This window comes from Pimephales promelas, chromosome 9 (genome assembly GCF_988280905.1).
Source record: "Pimephales promelas chromosome 9, fPimPro1.hap1.1, whole genome shotgun sequence".
Taxonomy (NCBI): Eukaryota; Metazoa; Chordata; class Actinopteri; order Cypriniformes; family Leuciscidae; genus Pimephales; species Pimephales promelas.
Window position 1 is genome coordinate 21,143,931 of NC_142777.1, and position 20,913 is coordinate 21,164,843.

Here is a 20,913-nt window from a genome sequence, read left to right on the forward strand (position 1 = left end):
TATATTATTATTTTCTCCAATAATATATTTATATTTATATATATATATATATATATGAAGAGTTCAGATGCAAAAGCCTCTAAATGCCATTTAAAATTTTCTTCTTTAATGATGATTTTTATCAAACTTGTATATTTAAGTTCAGTAATTTCACTTAAATAACAATTAATGGGTAATTATCATTGCCATTTAAGTGAAATTACTGAACTTAAATATACAAGTTTGATAAAAATCATCATTAAAGAAGAAAATTTCAAATGGCATTTAGAGGCTTTTGCATCTGAACTCTTCATATATATATATATATATATATATATATATATATATATATATATATATATATATATATATATATTAAATCCACTTTTTTATGCCAGGTAAAAGAGCACACGTGTGGTGATAAATGTATCTTTTTCTCACACCCCACAAAATGTAAATTGTTGCTCTCGTGCAAGGCCTCGCCCGCAGCAGAATGTGTAAACTGAGGTTTGTGTGACGTCACGTGTCGAGTGCGCGCTCATAACGGACGTTCTGCTGAGAGTGGATCGCATCGCAAGACGCTAGCTGTGCCAGCAGTTTTTCGGAGGTAAGTAGCCTAACGTTACTTTTTACTGGACAAATTTCTTTTATATACGCTACTTTTACAAAGTAAACAATTACCAATATCAATTAAATATAACGGAATGTATGAATAAAGTAAATAATAAAATCTAGGCTCCTAACAGGAGAATCTGAAGGAAGTTAGTTTTCCTCAAAAAACGCTGCTTTCAGGCATTAACTTAACTTAAATGTCACACAATTGACTGACTGCCTTTTCCAGTAAGGTCGATAATCCCAATATATTATTTACACAAACAATGGTTTTCCGTCCTTTTTACTCATTTAGGCATATGGCATATTTTACTCGTCAGTTAAATGTGTGAGGTGTTTTGAAGTAGGACCTAACGTCAGGTCCTACTTCAAAACGTTAACATACTTTTTACTCCTAGCGTTAGGCCTACTTTTTACTCCTAGAAAACGTTACTTTTTCTCCTAGCGCGTTTTCTCAAAGGCACTTTCTCAAGTGTAGACACACGATGTAAGAGATGTGACGGCTACATAGGCCTAACGTTACATGCTGGATTCACTCTGCACAGGACAGAAATATGACATTTTAAAATAGTAACGAATTTAAAGCAATGTAGAGGCAGACTAAAAGATAGGCCTAAATGGAAAAATATTCATTGCAATGAATATTTTTCCATTTAGGCCTATTTGCAACCTATTTCAGAAATTCCATGTCAATAGTCCTAATTGGTAAAACTGTAATCTGATGTCTAATCTGATCTGATCTGACAGTGTAAATGATTAATAGCAGTCATCCTAGATCTGTGATTTATCATATTCAAAACATAGCCTATAGTCATTAGTCAATAATCATAGATGAAAAATAATGGGGGGGTTTTTTCTCTCTTTTGCTTGTGTCAACAGGAGCTTACTGCAGCTTCTTTTTAGAGCCACGCACATCACTGAGCATCTTTGGCTTTGTAAGTATGTTAACTATTAATAGCTACATTCTTTATATGTATGTTTCACTGTTAGTCAATGTGTGTTAATAAATGGATCTTTATTGTAAAATGTTCTTCTGAACGCTAATTTTATTGAAAAGGCAAAAAAATAATCTAAAATTGTGATTTAATTCACATGGCTCTTTGAATGTCCACACGATGGCACTGCATGTTTAAAGACTGTTGCAGGTTGCTCACAGACTCGGGTGATCATCCTTTGGTGAGCAACTCCCTATACACTACATCCTGGAGAGTGCGATCCGCATATTACTGTTATGCCCGAGAAACCAGTCAGATCTGTGTCTTGGCCTTTGTGCGTATAATTTATAACCACGCCATGCGTAACTAGATGCTTTTGTCTAAAGTCTGAGGCAAATTTCTCAGACGCTTCTCTTCTGATCTTGGCTTCTGACTGATCGTCTTCGAGTCCCAGTGAGTGGCTTTACTTTGATGTGAACTAACCTTTGTCGGCTGTTTCTGCCAACTTCAAAAGTCTCTTTCTGCATAACGAATGCATAAATGATTTTGCTTTTAAAGAGACAAAATGGAGTGTGCTACATATCTGTTTAATAAATAAAAAACATCCCACCTCGCGAACGGCGTGCTCTAATTCATGTTTTCATGTGACGTCGATGTCACAGTCCAAATCCAAATATACACTTGAAATGAAGTCTCTCGCCAATGCGTTTAGAGTGGTCTAATTTTTGAGTGGTCTAACCAGGTAGAATATCTGTCTGGTCTGTAAAAAAAAGAAGAAGAATAAATAAATAAAAAATAAAAAACTTTACTCACCTCATGTTGTTTCAAACCTGTATGAGTTTCTTTGCTCTGTTGAACACAAAATAAGATATTTAGAAGAATGTTTTAATCAAACAAATCAAAGGTAAAAACATGAGGTAGTTTAGTTGAATGAACTCAGTGTTACAGGATTAGCTTCAAGTTGACAAACTCAAACCAATCCGATCAGACTTTGTTGGTATCATGACATATATATTAAAAAAATATAATCCATGTATTATGGATTAAGGGTTTATTTACATTATTAATATCCAAATCACACAAAATAATTATTATGAATAGTCATCGCTAAAAGACAGACAATTTTATCTTTAAACATCTCTTTTTTTGTAGTTTGTGTAGTCTCGCATCAAGTGTAATTTCAGTTTGAGATCTCTTACCTAGAACATAACCTGCCCTGAAACAAGTTTGTCATGGAGTGCAAGTTATTGTGGTGATGAAAAGCCAAGCCATTTTCATTGTGCCTAAAATATACAGGGTTGGCACAAGCTAAACTGAAACATACCTGACTAGGCTTATCCAAACTTAACTAGCTTCTTGGGTGCTTCTCAATACACAAATTGATGTGTCCTTGTTTCCTCACTCCTACGTCCTTTAGCCAGTGACCCGGAAACCGATAAAACTCCATCTTGAAGGGCATATCAATTCTCTATTTGCACCGTGAAGAGGCGAGGAATGTGGAGTGAGGAAGGAGTCATGAGCAAGGATACACAGGTGTTTCTTTCCCTTGCACCCTATAAGGGGATGGAGCTGAGACGCAAGGAAAGGAAGTGAGAGAAGGAGAATGAGAGGCACTCATGGTATAGGCCCCAGGCTTCCACTTTCTAATGTGTGTGTATTTGTATGTTTCCACAAGGGGGAATCCGTTTTAATCCTTTCATGATTTATTATATGTATCCTTGCTAATCTCTTAACAGCACTGATAGTATGTAATTTTTTCTGTGTGATATATATATAAACCGTCAGACTCTTAAATGCTTTCTAATCCATATTTTTTCTACAGGAGTGCTTTGGACTCAGTGACCGCCAACCCAGAAACCCCAGAATGAAGAAGTTATATTTTCTAGGTAACCAATTAAAATTTTTATTCATAATTTTTTTTTTTTGCTTTTTCCCAGCTGGTGCAAGCTGGTAAACTTTCTTGGACCTGCAACAAACTATGTACCAGTCATACAAGCTTAAGTTGGTCAAGCTCTATCCATCAATGCATCCTAACTGTAGTTTTCAATGATACATTTTTAGGATTACTACAGAGATGCATTTTATTTGACACCAGATGGTGTAAGAGAGCCAATCTGGGTTTCTGTGACACTGTTTTTTCTCAATAAGCTGCAATGGAGAAGCGATGAGAGGTTGGAACAAAATGTTCCCATGCTGACGCACAGCTTGGTTCTACTCTTTTATGGCAGATGGTTACTATACTTATGATGCTTGATTATTTCTAAGCTCCCCAAGGTGCATTGTGCCTAAAAATAGAAGGTAAGAAGGAGAAAAAGAAAGGAGTTAGAGGAGATTGTGCTTTACATAAAAGATCTAGAATTGGGAGGAGGCTTTGAATCACAGCTTTTGGTGACTTAACATCGGTTGCTTTAATTGGCTGACTGGGTACGTTAAATTCATTAGCATAGCAACACAGCTCTCCGCTCTCTCTCTCTCTCTTTCTCTCTCTCTCCTTATTGGGAAGGATGCTGTGAGGAAAGGGAAGAGGAGGAAACTAAAATTGGTGCCCCTGAGCAGGAAAGCCCAAATATGGCGTCTGATAACGCCGTCATGTGACGTCGAAATAGCAGGTACATTGAGTGTGGGCTGAGAGAAAGAGAGAGAGAGAGAGAGAGAGAGAGAGAGAGAGAGAGAGAGGTGGGGGGGGGGGGGGGGCAACGTGCGTGTAGCATTCAGTACGTGAGTGCGTCAAAGCTGGCGCTGGCGGTCTCTGTGAGTGCCTCTGTGTCAAGTGCTTACGTCAGTCTGAGTCAGATAGCGTCTCATTGCGAGCGTGCGTCAGTGGTGTTGCTGAGCAGTCTGCACTCCAGGGAAAGAGTGAGGAGAGCGCTCTAAAAAGAAGAGATACAGGGACAAGAATGATGGAGGAATGGGAGCGAGGAAAGGACAGTGGTTAGCAAAAGAGAAGGAAAGGAGGAACTAGAAACTGACACATGAGTACTTTTAAGTGCACTTTAATATAAATGCCTCTGTTTTGACAACCAAATACACTTATCAGCGACACAAAAGAACACTGATCCACAATGTCCATTCTTCATAAATAGCAAATGTCAAGTATGTTTTCATATCATATGATACAAATGTCTCTGATATGTACAGACTGTTGTTTGTACAAATGTACAAATGATTACAATCTTTAACCGTTCCGCATCATGCCTATCTAGAGGCACGTGCACCAAGCATTCAGTAAATCAGCATACATACAATAAAATACTTTTTTTTATTTTTAAACGTAGCATGTAAATAGCTAGAACATAGGAATCAATCCTTTACTTGACCGTAGACAACTCTACGTTAGCATGTCGACACCATGGGAATAGAACCATTCTCAACCCGTGTCGATTAGTAACTGAATAGAAATAGAACGTCATCCCTATTTTCCTGCTCATTTTTTAAAACAAAACTTTGCTTCGTTTTTATAACCCCTCTCAAAAAAGAAGAATCAATCATTCACACAGTCATTGTCACCACTTCACACCGCAGACAGCAAAGTTACGATGTCACTGTGGTATTCATTATAAAGGTGCTTTTTCTCTTAGGTCTGCAACCTCTTGATGTGCCAGGCACACAAGAGCTTCTGCAGATTGCAAGCATTACAAATATTGATGCTGCAAAAGTCCAGTGCAATTCCTTCTAGCCATGCCCATCAGAGTAGACGGCCGAATGGATTCGTTACTCCTTCACTCAGTAATAGCTAGAAATAAGTCCAGTAATGTCCGTGCATGCAAAGCCATGCACAATATTTTCTCCCTCTCCCTGGCGGCTTCCGCTGCAGCTTTTGTCCACCGGCCAGTAGGAGAACAATGTGAAAACTTGACTTGTCTTGCACACAAAATGGAATTTGTTCACATTTGTACATCACATTGAAACACGTGTGAAATGATATGTCCAAGAATTGCATTCACCACAAACTCAAAGCCCAATGTAGTCTGAATTCTGTCATTTATATTACCATTAGTTACTGAGCTGAAAGATTAGACTGGAAAGTCAATCAGCTGTGGTAAACATGCTGATATATTATTACTTTTACGAACTGTTCACTTTTTGAAATGACCAAATGTTGATCTATAATGTGAATAGTTTCCACACATTGGACTTTGTGTATGTGTGATGCTATTGATGACAAGCATTGAGCTATATAAGCTATCTGTTGTTTCTCAATGGAATGTTAAAGAATCTTTTTTTCATGTCCTCAAAGTTCACAACTGAGTTTTCACTACAAGTGAATACAAATGCAAGTCTGTAAGTTGGTTTACACTTACATAGTCAGAGCTGTAACTCTCACTCATATAAGCTCATGTTACATTATAGCAGAAAGACATAAACTGATTTCTTAGTCCTCTTAGGACTTGTTAATACTGACTAGAATATTGCATTGCTACCAAAGGGTTGCACTATTATTAACATAAATGAATGGATAATTAGAAGAACAATTGTGAACATGACTGTTTACTCTCATTGGATTTCAGGAAGTTCAAGTCTTTTTTTGGCATTATATACATTATGTATATATTTATACAATTAATTAATATTCACTTTTCAGCAAAAGTAGCTCCATGAAATATGACAATATGCCATACTTAATGAAGTAAGTCACAGACTTATTTTAGAACGGAGGATCACTTCCACTCCCATCTGTAAGACAAAAAGAAGGAACAGGGGACACAATGTTATTAACAATAATAATATGTCGGTTTGGCAAAAGTGGCGACACAGCAGAGTGATCAGCAAAAAGAAAAACTCACCTTTGCGGAAGCACTGTTGCGGTGCATGACATTGGAGTTGATACAACTCAGGTTGTTGCCCCAGGCCGGGGGCGATCGAGGCACCTGCCCCAAATATGGGTTCCAGGGCGGCCAGCTCCTCGAGGAGGGACTGGGCGCAGGGCAGGCCGGGCGGCGCAGGGCTGACAGGCGACGAGACAGGCACCGAAGCGGGGGAGGCGGTCAGCTGCAGTGGTGGAGATGTTGGTATGCCCATGAATAGAGGCGATGATGCTACCTCTGTCTCCATCGCAACTTCGCCTGCCGCCTTCCCATCTGCCATGTTGTCTGCATTGACTGGCGACATCATAGCCCCTCGCCCGGCCTCATTGTTACAGTGCGCCGATTGGACGCTACAGAAGTGACTGGCACTCACAGCAGAGGTCCCGTCAAAGTGCAAGGGTGGGCACCAGCACTCAGGAGAAGAGGGGGAGCTGGAGTGAGAGGAGTAAGAGTGAGTCGGTGAGAGGGGAGGGGAGGATGTGAGGTCCTGGAGAAGGGTCTCTAATATACTCTCTTCAAACAGAGACTCATCATCAGAGAAGATGGGCATGTCCAGGCCTTTCCAGGACTTGAGTGTGTAGAATTCACCCAACAGTGGGACTGTATCAAGTCCTGCAGAATTCAGAGACGGAGACTGAGAGCGTTCAGAAATGGTGGAAGGAACCAACTTGGCCAGGAATGGATCTAAGTAGAAGCCCTCTGCTAGCGTGCTGATGTGCTGGGCTAAAAGCGAGATCTCCGTTCTCTCTTTTTCTCTCTCACGCAGTGAGGAGAAGAAGGGCAGGCTGGGCTGTTTTCCAGGTGAGGCTTCAGGTGTGAGGAGACCTTCTGGTGGGTAAGGGAGTGGCCCATGGGGAACGTCAACATACAGTGGACCACGGACTTCTGGTAAAGTCATGACTGTGCAGTCACCATCACCTGGACTGTCAGGAGTAGGAGGGAGTTTTTCATAGAGCGACCCAGCGCAAGGCTCCACTGGGAAGAGGATATCTGTGGTTGGAGATGTTATAGTGAGTGGCAAAAGAGACGAGAGTGTTGTCGTTGGAGGTGGTGTGCTGCCTTGTGGGTTGGATTGCTCAGATAGAGATGGAGCCGTCGTTGTTGTTACCGTTGCAGTTGGAGCAAGAGGAGATGGTGAGGTGGCACCGGTAGGATCGAAGCTGAAATGAGGCTCCTCGAAGGGAAAATTGCTTCCACCTATTTGAGGTGTGTATGGGGGTGTGCACACAAACTCCTTGGTCTGTTCAGTCTGGGAGGTTGGTACAGGTGGAAGAGGAAGGGGCAAGGCTGGAAGAGGAGGATCTATCTGGAATGCCGGTGGTAGCAGAATATTCTGAGTGAGGAAGTCCAAGTCAGACACTGTTGCAACCGTGACTGGAATGGGAGATGATGCAGAAGATGGACTGGCCACAGGTTCACTTGGCTCATGCTGGAAGAAGCTCTCTTCTTCCATAGAGGAGAGACTGGAACGTGGGCCGCTCTCCAGTTGTACAGGCTCCATTGAGGAGCTGCCACCTTGTTCCTCAGTAGATCCTGCACTGCATGCGGCTGTGCTGAAGTCAAATGACTGCCCAGAGAGGCCACTACTTCCTGGTGTGAACACTTGATCAGGGCTTGAGAGAGTTTCTGGACTCTGTAAGCTTAGGCTTTCTTGTTGGGAAGTACTTGAACCCAGCACCAAGGAGAGCTGGGTCTGTTCAGAGCTCAGCTGCTCCCTGATTGACCAAGCCTCTGTCTCACTGTGGCAAAGAAAAAAAAGTGATATTAGTGATATTCCTACTTCAACTTGGATCATATACTTGACCTGATAGATGTAGGCTGAGCCTTACCTGATGATGTAATTGTTACTGACAATGGGGTTTTCCCCAGTTTCCAGCTGCAAGACCATATAAAGCCAGACCCATGAGTGATCTGCAATCTCTACACGAACCACCATCTCAGCTCTGCCCTCTCCTCCCTCTCTCACTGTGTGGTGAAAAGAAAAGATGGGTAAGTCAAAACATATTCAACTCCTTGTGAGATTTAATGCCATGTCTTAGTGGGTGGTCAGAAATCCTTTTTCCCTGTATATGTGTATTGCTCGCTGTGAGTGTCAAATGTTGATAGGGAACTGTGAGGTAGGAGAGTGCTCATGCTAGGCCTAACCAAGCAAATTAAGCTGCTTTTGTTTATTCATTCAAGAGTGAGACTCACATAGGTTGCGGTGCTGAGCTGAGGCGTGTGAAAGATCCTGAGGATGCAGGAAGCTGTACCAAGATTGGGACTGCAGAATCTCCACATTTAGTCCCAAATAAACATTCACACTGAAAGTTGGAAAAGGATAAATGGTAAGGGAAATTGTATCTTTTAAAAACACATTATTATAAAATATACTTTTTATTTCTAATTTTTTTTTTTACAAAATTACTAGTCATTTAACCTCACCTGTCTTGTGCTTCCTGAAGTCTCATGTCACGGCTATGCTGAGAACGGAAACATGGCAGGAAGAAGTTGCTCTCTGGTGTTGGAGCTGAAGATTGTTCTCTGTCCAGGGCAATCCCCCCTTGGGAAGTGTGAGGCTCCAGAGGAGCACAGAAACATACCCACACTGGGTTGGAAGTCCAATAAGATCCTGGGGAAGACTCATCTGGAGTTTCTGACAGGCAGTGGGCTCGGATTAAAACAAGCTTATTGCCTGCACTCTGCCTACGCACTGATTTGGAGGTGTTGAATCTGCAGCGGAACAGCCGATCTAAGGAGGAAAGGCATAAAATAAAGACTACTTGCATATCTGACATGTATTATCTATATGTGTGTCAAATTTTAAAGATCTTACCTGTGTCAGGTGAAGTTGGGGGCACCAGGTTACTCCTCATAATAAAGTGGTCTGCAGTATCTATTATGTCATACACACTGTCCCCTTGAGCGACCAAATCTACCTAAATATTCAAAAGAGAATATACAGTAGGTGAATGTCTTCTTTGATTCATTTTGCTTGTAAATAGACTGAAATAACATGAGATGAAAGGGAGTGAAAGGCTATAAATATTTAATGAGAATAACTGTTCTGTCTGCTTTACTCACCATTGAGTGTCCAAGGTGCTCTGAGACGCTGTCTGACAGGTACAGTAACTTTCCTTCACCAGTCAATAGCATTAGAAAACCTGGCATAACTTGAACCAACTCATTCAGTTCATGAAATGAGAGGAATCCCGTGGTTGCTTCAGCACTGATAGCTGTATCTGAAAGAAGTAATTTCAAGTCTGAATAAACTATCAAACTTCATCCATATATAAAACGTCTAGTATGAAAGAAAAGTTAGTTAGCGCTACTTCATTTCAGCACCATGGACAGCGTTTATGTTTCAGTACCATGGAGAAAATTTGCGTTCTAAAGCGCTGTCTTCACTACATGTTCTTTTGTATCTTTAAAGCTATTTGTTAATCCATACTATCAAACAGATAAGCAGCTCAGATATAAAGAAAATAAATGTAAGATGCACCTGTTGCGTCAACTCGCGGCAATAAAAGTAATATACAGCAAAGTCTCAACACAAACTTAAATTTAAAAAAGCTTCTTCTAATTTAATGCTTTTATTCTAATTTCATTGCAGTCTTTTATTCGACTATATTAGAAAACAAACGATATTTACCTTGGCTGAAGAAGACAGACTTTCTCGTGTACATGCAAGCCAGCGACATGATGTGAAGATAGGACAGGCGAGACTTGTCCGCATCGGAGATGGGCAACAAGTCCTTCAGGTTCCTAATCTCCGCGTTTATTTGGTCCCTTCGGGCTTTAGAAGCTCCTTTTGTGGACCGATACATTGTGGTTACTAACGGAAGAGGACTGTTTCTGAGGTTCGCTGAAAGTGTTGTCTATGGTGCAAGTTGAGAAAAGTATGATGCTCTTTCCCAAAAGAGTTCAGGCGTGTTCACAGGTGTGTCATCTCAGCACATGTCCAGAGTACGGCTGCTCTTCTCCTTTCATCGGCCTCTCCCGGGTTTCCCCCTGCGGTTCCGCCACAGTGCCTGGCTCAGGTTGCGGACCGGAGGATAGATGGATCTTTCCTCCGGGTCGGAGATTGAGTCAGTCGGCTGCTGCTGAAGCCGTATCTTGCCCAGATATCAGGAGTCCGTAAATCTGGTGGAGTAACATTGCAAGCCAGTAACTTATATAGGCTGGGACTCCACCGGTGTAGGGGGGCTCCCAACGCGCCAACACCGACGTAAAAAAAGAGCGCAAGGGGAGGGGGGGATGGAGTAAAGGGGGGAAGGGGGGATTTATAGGTCTCATATCAGTGTAAGTAATGCTGAAACTCACTCATCTCACCCCTCCCAACCCTTGCGCTCTGACTCTGCTCCGACGTCAGCATCCCTCTTTCCATTGATGACGTTGGCTTGAAATCGGGAGCTCCGGCGACGCAAAAAGCCCGATTTGGACAAAACCGAGCAGTGGGCGGAGACAGAGAGTGAAACGTAGACGGAGTCACCGCACTCCAGTGTAAAGACGTGTGTAGAGGAAGGGGGGGGGGGGTTGTTTCTGAGCTGCATACGAACGAGACTACTCTGCCCAAATTCTCTTGGTGATTGCCTCCAACTGACCGAATTCAGATATGATTCAGAAGCTGTTTCATATATTGTATTACAGTGTCTTGCACTCCATGTTCATGGATGCAGAAAGGGTTTACATGGAAGCACGAATACATTCCCTGACATTTTTGCTGTCATGTCTCACTGCGTTAGCCATAATTTGCATCGTTTTCCACATTTTACCAGCTCCGTGACCACAGAATGAACCCTTAAAAAGATTTCTATTTTAAAAATGGCAGATTATAGTAGCTCTGCATGGCAGCATGCGGGACACTGCAGTGCTTGTGATGGCTTTAAATCCAGCAGTGCATTTGCCCCAGTAAACCAGACGGTGTAAACGAGAACACTGTAATATCTGCTTTATTGTTACATAAATGCTTTCTCTCTGTCCTTATAAGGGAAACATGGGGCAATCATTCAAGGACAGCAGCTGTATTGAGTTATGTCTTATGAGTTTGTGTGCGTAAGGCGACATTGTGGAGAAGAGCCAATAGCTCACTCAGAATCTATCAGCGCAATATGCAGTCACAGACTCAGTAATAGGGGACACAAAATTGGTTGCTTCATTATGAACTTGAGATGCTCCCGACGAGACAGTAAGTTTAAAGAATTAAATGGACATCAAGTTTATCCATCTGACTAAATAGATTGTGTGGTTCTTATTTCTCAGAAAAAAAGTGTATAAATGTGTGCTCTTTCTCAAATGATATTCCCATATTTGTTTCCTTTGAAAATTATTAGTACAGTCTAGACATAGCACATTGTTGTAATCAAATGTAGCCTACTTGTTAAATATCCCTCTTTATTTTAAACATTTTAAGTTAACATGGTAAACGTGCTTTTTAAAATCAAATTTGAAGCAAATAGACATGCATAACGACTCCCAATCGCTCTCTCAGTTGTCATAGGCTACACTATCATATTTTCTGTCAATTATGATCACAAATCATATTATAGGCTAAACCACGTTTAAAATATCACTTTCAAGTTCTGCACCTCAGTGTGGTGGTGAAACACTGTAATGCACAACTCCCCGGTCTCCACTAATTAACTTCAACACCTGTCAAACAATGGCTCGTTTATATCACATGCTCAACTGACGCTTATTTGCATCCTCTTTGGACAATTTGTTCCATTCGTAATGTGGACAAGACGAGTGTCATAGACAAAAGTCTCGTGCGCTCGCTGCGATTCTGCCATTCGTTTTCAGAAGAGGAAGCGAGGTAGCGGTAGCATGTTCACTGAAGGTGAGCTATTTTTAGCAACATGCAGAAACTCCAGTGCTTTTAGGAAAGTTACAATGTTAGGCTATGTGGCTTGGCGAGGTTCAACGATGCAATAAATCATAGCACGTTTCATTTTCATTCACGATAAATGACCGAATCGAAATCATTAAAAAATATACATGTGGATAGGAATATCTATTCAATTATCAATACAAAGCTATTATATGAATATGACTCTTTTAGCAGTCCTTCTCAGGGGCACGCGCACATCTCTGAAACCTGTTGCGTGCGTGAGCTGACCGTTTCACTTTTTCTAAAAATAGCCTTTGGATAGTGACTGACAAACGCACTCGTCCTCGGCGACACATTTAGTCTTTTTAATAAGACATTTGTGTTTTGTGGCCAAAATAAGATATTTGTTTTTGAGTATTTGAGGGTCGAAGAAGATTCATGCGAGAATCTGATTTCTGTTTTAGTTGGTTTCGGCTATTCTCCCAGCCAAAATTACATTTTAAACAGACCAGCTTGAGCAAGATGAGAGCCAACCGGTTTACATTGGTTTAAGAAATTCTTATCAGCATAAGATAAGTTTTCAATAAGCACGGATCACATTTAATACAGAAATTGTATAGCTAAAAACAATCACTTGTGCACATGTGTTTATTAGCAGGAGGATACATGGATAGCAAAATAATCCAGAGAGTCTTGCTATACAAAAGGATCATTAACCAAATCAATGTCTTGTTTGGTAGGCCCTGAGTTTGTTTTTATTTAGTTCCTTATGCATATTGTTCTTGCTAAGACTAATTAAGATGCTCTCAAATTCAGTGGTAGAATCATGCATTATAGCTAATGCTGAAGATAGATCAACCCGATCCCTATCCATCCTTCAGAGCACCATCCGTGATAAAACCCTGGCAGTGGTCACCCTTTAACAAATTTCACCTCTTAAAAAAAAGTTGGCAGGTTTTTCTGTTCAGCCAGCCCACAGAGTGATTCAGAAACATTGAAGCATGCCAGGCTTACTGAAGATAGCTTGTATGAATAGCCTCTGTTCTTCAGCATCTTCAAAAGAGGGACAATGAGTAGCCTACTACATAGAACACCATGCAGTGTTCAGCCTTCATCACCAATTTATGTTCAACTGAATGCAGTCCAAGAGTGTAAATTCTTATAAGGAAGATGGGTGGTCACCTGTTGTGAGGTTGTAGTGCATACAGTTTAATAATCCTTCTGCTTTCTTTATGGACCTTACTGAGGAGAATTGCTCAAAAGTATAATGCATTTCCTTCAAAATTCTGAATCATTCACACAAAATCAAGGAAAGCTATGTTAAAGGTGAGGAAAAAATCTATATTAGGCCTTTTCAAAGGAATTTTTTGTCATGCTTGTTCTGTTGCTATCAGGGTTTTGTGAACTTTTAAATGCAGAATGTAGTTCAGTGTTTGCCTGCCGGATGTGAGTAAATGGATAATGGCCAGCATGATACAGTATCCCACTGTTAGCAATATCCCAGGGAACAGGAAGAGGTCATTATGCCTGTGCCCAGACATGACTGAGTTGACTGTGCCTACTTGAAGCCTCCTATGATTTTTACAGAGTGGACAAAAATAACAATGAATATTCTTTTCAACCCAACATATAAATGGTTACTTTTTAATTCATTTCAAAACTTGGAAAAAAGGGTGAAAAATTAAGGTAAAAAATAATGCAATTTGTTGGAAATTTACATAACCCATCTTGTCATGCATTAAAATGCATGCATTATATTGGGCCCATGCAGGTGAGGTAATTATAAAGTCATCTTAGCAAGTTTAGTCCCGCTTTTCCATCAAAGAGTTTTGAGTTCAATCAAAATGCGCTAAAGAACAGAGTTCAGGGGGAAAAAATGCTCTAATGAGAAACAAAATGTCATTGGCCTCTTGTGCAGTTGAAGTACGTCTGTCCTCTATCTCAAGATTCTTTCTCTCTGCACTGCTGTTTATTTTTACACAGAGAGAATCAAGGTCTTCACTCTGCCTCTTGAAAGAAAGGAGCTAACCTGTCGCCTAGCAACACCTCCCACTCCTGCTGAAGCCAGAGTAAGAGAAGAGAAGAGAGGAAGAGGAAGGATTGAAACTGTCTATGAAACTGAGGAGAGAGATGAGTTGAAGAGTAGGACGTGGGGTCGACTCTAAAGGCGAGAGAGTCCAGAACACCATGTGCCGGTATGTTTCCGATATAGTCTACGGAGAGGGCAGTGAAGTTGCACCTGTCGTGGTATTTAAATAATCTAGATTTAAGTATAATAAATTATCTAATGCATTGTTCAGCACTGGTTGATTCATATAAACTACTGCTAGTGAGCAGATGTAACACTCAGACACCCACACACTCCCTCCCTCCCTCCCTCCGTTTTTTTGTGCAGTGTATTTTTAGACCCAGGGCTCAGAACACTGGGCAAATGTGGACTTTTAATTGAAGTATTTCTATCTCTCTTGTGCTTTTCAGTGTCTGTGAATGGTGACTGTACTAATTCATGACTCTTTTGTACATTTTCATTGATAAACGTCTTTGGTTTTTGCATACATTTCCCTTAAAATCATTTTCTCCATTTTTTTTTAAAGAATCATTTCCACCAGTCTATAAATAGTCTAGAAAAAGCATTCTTTTATTCCATGAAGTCTATTTTCTCCCTCTCACTGTTTAAGCTCACTCAGTTCTAGTGCTACATGCCAGCACATTGTGCTCTCAGCCTCCTTTTTCACTCTCTCTCTCTCTCTTGCTCCCTTCATAAGTTGTTGCTGATGCAAGGTTGCCATGGTGACGTGATGTAGATGTGACATCAAAACAGACCTCAAGCAGCAGATTTTTTTCCCCTTTTTCAGTCTGTCGCTCGCTCTCTGTTCTCCCATCTCATTTCATATTAAGCCATTACAAAACACCTCTATGAGCTTCTGATCTAAACCTCACAAAAGTAAGCAATTCCTAATAATGCATATATTTAAAATAATGCAGCTCATAGTGACCATAAGAGATCCATTTTTCTCCACCATTCAGGTCTGCCTTTGATAGAAGCAAGAAAACGACCAATGATTCAGCATGTGCTTCTTTCTCCTTGGCCATCTCTGTGCATTTCGATCTGACTGTAATGTTCTCAATGTGTAGTGCTGCTATCTTTAAAACAATACCCAGGGTTGCTTTCATCCCTCTCATAGTAGTGTGTTTCCCATTGAGACACGTTGAAAAGTCAAAGAACAAAATTACTAAAATGCATAAGAATATATTTTAATATATTATTAAATAAGAAAACAAATATCTTGTGGACTATTTCTAGGTCTCTAATCTGGATGTACGTGTTAATTTGTCAGTTCAACTAATCGTGCAAATTGTTATATGCTGATTAAAATACAACTTAGAGAATAGAGAATATATATTAAATTCGAAAAATGCAAGGTTGACAAATCATTGGAAACTGAGAGAACATAAAGTTTGATAAAGCATTGTATAACTATTAGAAGAGAAGAGAGTGGGCAGAGATGGTTAGAAAGAGGAAGAGAATGAGGCGCAAGCAGGCAGGGAGGGGGGGAGAAATAAGGTACTTCAGTGCCTTTTTTTAGCTCCAAGCTAAAGTTACGATCATTGCTTTTATCCATCCACAATTTCCCCACGCTTCCCTCTCTTTGCATGCAAATATGTATTTCCCCCTCGGAACCGCTATTTTCCCCATGATTAGTGATCATCTCAGCAGTGTGAACGCTTCCGCATGACTACTTGGCAGGCAGTAGAGAAGCAGAATGACCTGTGTCATTCACCATGGCTGGATCTGAACAATAGAAAGTTGTTTTTGTTTTGTTTTTTGGCTCACTGAATCATTGGTATGAATTTATGAATGGGGAGTCCATTACCTGACAGCTTCGCAAGTCACTTGTGCTGAATGAACACCAAATACAGGCTGCTTATTAGGGTCGTATGATAAGGAATCATATTTCTGAAATAAAAGAGGTGAGTGCGCCTGTATGAAATGCACAGAAACTTTCAAAACCCCAAATTTTCTCCCAAGTAAAAACAATCTATTGAAAGTAAGCTGTGATTGTTCCAAACTCCTTTAAAAGAAAACGTTTTTGTGAAGGTTTACTTTGAAAAGATTTGACTCAGAAATTGCTAGCAAGTTTCTCAAATTACTAAAAGCAGCCAAGTAACTCACTGAATTAAATGAGAAATTTGGATGTAGGAATTCTGTAATGAAACTCGCACAGGTGGAAAGGTCTCTCAATCTGCTTGCAATTACATCATTATCTATAGGACACAGCTGATTGGTTCCTGGTCTCAGTAGAGTATCAGCTCGCTGATCAACATTTGCTACAGCAGTGCAGTGCGCTTTCAGAAACCCTTCATCTTCCCTAGCTCCACCTGTATGTATCTGCTATGGGTAATTCATGCTATATTGTGTTGGGCAAACCAAGGATGTTTTATATATAGAGAGAGAGGGTTATCCATTACCATTCCAATTGTTTAAAGGCCAGTTGCTTCCCTGGGTCATCACATTTAGATGATCCTGGAACTACATTAAGCTGAGTTTGGCCATCTGAGATCAAATTTGTGAATTCTAAAAGATTCTTCGAATCCTAATCTGAAGTGTGTGATTGTCAGTTTGACATGTTCACCGATCCAGGAACATGTTGCACTTGGTGAAATCAGGTTCTGCAAAGGGGCACATTAGTGCCTTAAGGTGGGTAGATAAGTATACAAAGGTGTGAGGGTACTTCCCCAGTGGCAGGCTGATTTTTGCTTCTTTTTTCTGATGGGGTTTCATGAAGAGCAGGACCATGAAAAGAGTTGTACGTTACATATTCCTTAATGCTTCATGAACAGAATTAAGTCATCTGGAGAATCAGTGGAATGTGAGTGCTATTTGCATTTTTGCAATATGGTGCTAAATCTGCCTGAAGCGTTATTTAGTTTTGCCACAGAAGCTGTTTTTTAACACCCTATGTTAACACTCAGCATTCAGACTCTCACCCGCAGGCTCATTCATGGTGACAGTCTCTCACACATTACTCATTCACTCATCATGAGGATAGAGTCGCTTTACTGTCTCTCTCTCCATCTCTGACAGAGATGAGCAGCGTTAGTCCGAAAAGACCCTTTACATTCAATTTGAAGCAATAGGCCTCAAGCATTCTTAGGCCATATGTGCATGAAATGCATTAAGCAATAACGAATTTTCCTCATTATGAGAGTGCAGAGATGATTCTGGATGCTTGGCGTTTCATATATTTTTACTGATTTAAAAACGTATGCTCCCTTCTTTGAAGGAATTGTCTCTTTATTGCCGTCCCCTCTGCTCGCACGCCCACGCGCCCATAGCAACACGTTGTCGTATCATAGTAACCACATTTGCGCAGGGAGAAAAAATTAGGGTGGGTTGTAGAGGTATCTTTCACTGACCACAATGAGCATGAAGCTTGATGAGCTCCTTGTATTTAAGGGTGAGATTATGAAAGCATATAAAGAAGTGTAGCACACGAAACAAGATGTTCGCTATAACTTCTTAAATGAAATGACCTGTCAATCCTGCAGGTTGTGAGCCATATAATGTAATTAGCCATCCTCGTTAGGCTCATCTGAATAGCCAATCAGTGGCAGATGAGGTAGATGACTCTTGTTATCAAAGTCACTCCAGCTCAGACGAGGCTCTAATCAAGGCGTGATGGTAATATTCAGAGGTCAGTTTAATCCCCCTAAACAAATGACCCAATTATCAGTGACCAACATGTGTCCCTTTTTACTCTCCATCTGTGAAAGAGCCCCCTGTCTGCTCTTCAATGGAAATCCTTCTTTAATCAGGACGCAGTGGACTGAAGCTAATGTGACATGCTAATAGAGGTACTGTGTAAACCCCAATCACCCATTTGAGCATGCTATTCTCCACGCCGACCCTGCTAACTGTCCATCAAGGGTCGCAAAACATCACAATTAACACTTTTGATTATAAAGGCTATTTCTAATCTTGTATTAGCGTTATTGGATAACTCTGCAGGGAAATCCAGTTCAGTTTGTGTTGATGTGCCTTAGGACATGAAACATAGGTTGTCAGCCTGTGTGTGTATATGTGTAATGTAATTATATATATGAAGAGTTCAGATGCAAAAGCCTCTAAGTGCCATTTGAAATTTTCTTCTAGAAAGATCATTTGTATCAAGCTTGTGTATTTAAGTTCAGTGATTTCACTTAAATGGCAATGACAATTACCTATTAATTGTTATTTAAGTGAAATTACTGAACTTAAATATACAAGTTTTATAAAAATCATCATTAAAGAAGAAAATTTCAAATGGCATTTAGAGGCTTTTGCATCTGAACTCTTCATATATATATATATATATATATATATATATAGAATGAGGAGCATTAGGTGGAATGTGACGGAAGCTTGGGTGCCATGACATCAAAAGTGTCACGTAGTTCTCGGTCTCCTCCTTTAAAGTTGGTGCCATCGTCGCAAAGCGATTCCATGGGCTTACCTCGTCTTGCTATAAAGTGACGCAGAGAGAGCAGGAACACATCAGTTTCAAGGTGCTCCAACAGATCTAGGTGCACACGTCGGGTTGTCATGCACTTATAAATGATGCCATCTTTTTTTCGTGGCGATGACCAACTTTGACTAAAAGGGGGCCGAAAACAATCTACCCCAGTAGAATAGAGTGGCGGTTGGTGAAGTTGCAGCCTGCAGGATGGAAGATTGTCCATTTGGGGGACTTGGGACCTAGGCTTGGCTCATCTGAACTGACAATTTTGGCATTTGCGTTGATGGCTTCACTGCCCCGAAGTGCCCAATACTGCCGCCGCAATTTCGCTAGCACCCTTTTAGACAGTCCGTCTCTTTAATTACCAGCTTTGTTGTAGAATGACCAGGGTCCAACAGTATAGGGTAAATGGCATTAAGGTCAAGGTCACTAGCTCTACGTAATCGTCCCACTACATTGATAAGACCTGTGTCCTTATCATACACTGCAAGGGATACCAAATGGCTGGAATTGGCTGTCCAGTCTTCAAATCTTGGACTTCTAGTGGGAATGAATCATGTTGAGCTTGGGCCAGGATAAGTTTCTCTGCTTCAAAATAGTCATCAGCTTGCAGTGAAGAGTCCATGTCTGCAGTGGCCACCCCGTGTAAGGACCTGACAGTGGCCTCAACAAGCTCTAGCCATGTGTGAGATTGATCGCGTTCCACAAGTATTGATTGACGGCTTTGACAGTGCCGATGAATGCGGTTTTCCTCAACTCACTCATCTCCGATTCTACCTTAGTGACGGGTGTAGATGGTCACTGGTCAGAAGGTTGAACGAGGAAGTCTGGAGGAACTCCACGGGTGAGGTCCTGCTATCTGGGTCAGTGTTAGGCCTCTTGTGATGTGGTCAGCTGGGTTGTTGTGAGTTGTACCACCATTCAGCCATGCCTGTGAGGGTCTGGATTTCTGCTATGCATGTCCCTGCAAACACTTTGTAGCAACAGGACTCAGAGGTGAGCCAGTTCAGCACAGTTGTTGAGTCAGACCAGAGGTTGACTGTCTGGATATTATGAGGCAACTCAGTCTGGATCTCTTTAGCTAACTGAACACCAGTCAGGCTGCACTCAGTTCCAAATGAGGCATGGAGAGACACTTTCTGGGAGCCACTCTGGATCTGGCCAGAACAAAGGCGACATGGACGTGGCCTTGATCATCAGTGGTACGCAAATAGGCCACTGAGTCGTATGCTCTTTCTAACGCCTCGCAAAATACACGGAGTTCCCGGATGGCACTAGGGTGATCAGCGCAGGCTGGGGCATAAGGCCGAGGAAACTGCAGCTGAAGGAGATTAGCTTCTCTCTTAGCAGTAAAGGTGTTATAGGATCTTCCCAGCCCAAATTCTGCCTGGGTGGTAAACGGGAAGATATACCCCAGCGGGTCATACTGACTGGCCAAGGTCTTGTACAAGTTTCTCATGGTAGGCTCAAGATGCTCGGTTGATCGCAAATTATAGCCTAGCATAGACTGATGCAAGCAGAAGCTCTGGACTCGGTTGAGGTGAGTAGACTGTTGAGGGGATAGGCACAGATACTTTAACATAACCAGGAGCATGAAGCGTCGTCCCTGATGCTTGGTGGCTGAAGACGGGGAGCTGTGACAGACCTGGAAGTGTCGTCACCGTCGTTTTTGCTGTCTGTTGTGGCCTGTAGCAAAGGGTAGGTCATGTGGTAGTAACAGGCTGCTGTGTCACATGCTGCATGCTGCTGCTCATGGGGTACACAGCGAAGGTGGGAATGGTGAACACTACTGAAGACTGAGGGGCCACATTCAATGGTAATGACACAGTGTACTGGCAAGGCAGTAGAAGCCAATGGTGCAATGTCAGGGACTTGTTTGTGGCCCTCACGTGCAGCGGGCATGGGTGCTTCAGGTGAGGCCCAGTGTGCTGGTCTAGCTGACGCTACAGAGACATCAGGATTAGGCAGTGCTGTAAGACAGGCAGCAGCGTTGACATCAGAGCGGGTTACTGGATGGGGCTGCTGAGGTTCGAAAGACATAAGCTGCGTTGAACAAGCCTGCTGCGCTCTGATGCAGCCTGTTGAGCATTTGAAGAACCAGAGTCTGCAGGGACTGGACTACATAGAGCATAGAGGATACAAGCTTAGCTACTTCGAGTTCAGTCTCTGCTTCTTGAAGCTTGCGCTGTTGTTCTAGTTGTTTCAACAGGGCCTCCTTTGCTGCTAGCGCTTCTTGCATGCACTGGGCTTCTTTAGCTTGTACCTGCAGTCGTTGG

At 41.6% G+C, this 20,913-nt stretch overlaps 1 protein-coding gene and 2 long non-coding RNA genes across 4 annotated transcripts; 2 read left to right on the forward strand and 1 right to left on the reverse strand.

The window, feature by feature from the left end:
- The first annotated feature begins 370 nt into the window (after positions 1-370).
- On the forward strand, positions 371-3,486 carry LOC120474992 (uncharacterized). 2 transcript variants are annotated; one of them, XR_016169793.1, is made up of 4 exons: positions 371-586; positions 1,471-1,526; positions 2,944-3,145; positions 3,349-3,486. It is a non-coding gene; the product is annotated as an uncharacterized LOC120474992 (long non-coding RNA). The 2 variants fall into 2 exon arrangements; XR_005621873.2 differs by having other exon boundaries at positions 2,944-3,486.
- Positions 3,487-4,503: 1,017 nt separating this feature from the next.
- npas4a (neuronal PAS domain protein 4a) lies at positions 4,504-10,480 on the reverse strand. Its single transcript, XM_039665663.2, has 8 exons — positions 9,963-10,480; positions 9,395-9,552; positions 9,147-9,249; positions 8,756-9,062; positions 8,525-8,634; positions 8,161-8,296; positions 6,311-8,070; positions 4,504-6,200 (listed from the first exon to the last, which is right to left on the reverse strand). Exons 1-8 carry the CDS (start codon positions 10,135-10,137, stop codon positions 6,172-6,174), a joined length of 2,778 nt encoding a protein of 925 aa, XP_039521597.2. The 5' UTR covers positions 10,138-10,480; the 3' UTR covers positions 4,504-6,171.
- Positions 8,199-9,105, forward strand: LOC148977550 (uncharacterized). The gene is made up of 2 exons (XR_016169674.1): positions 8,199-8,320; positions 8,513-9,105. It is a non-coding gene; the product is annotated as an uncharacterized LOC148977550 (long non-coding RNA).
- Positions 10,481-20,913: the final 10,433 nt, after the last annotated feature.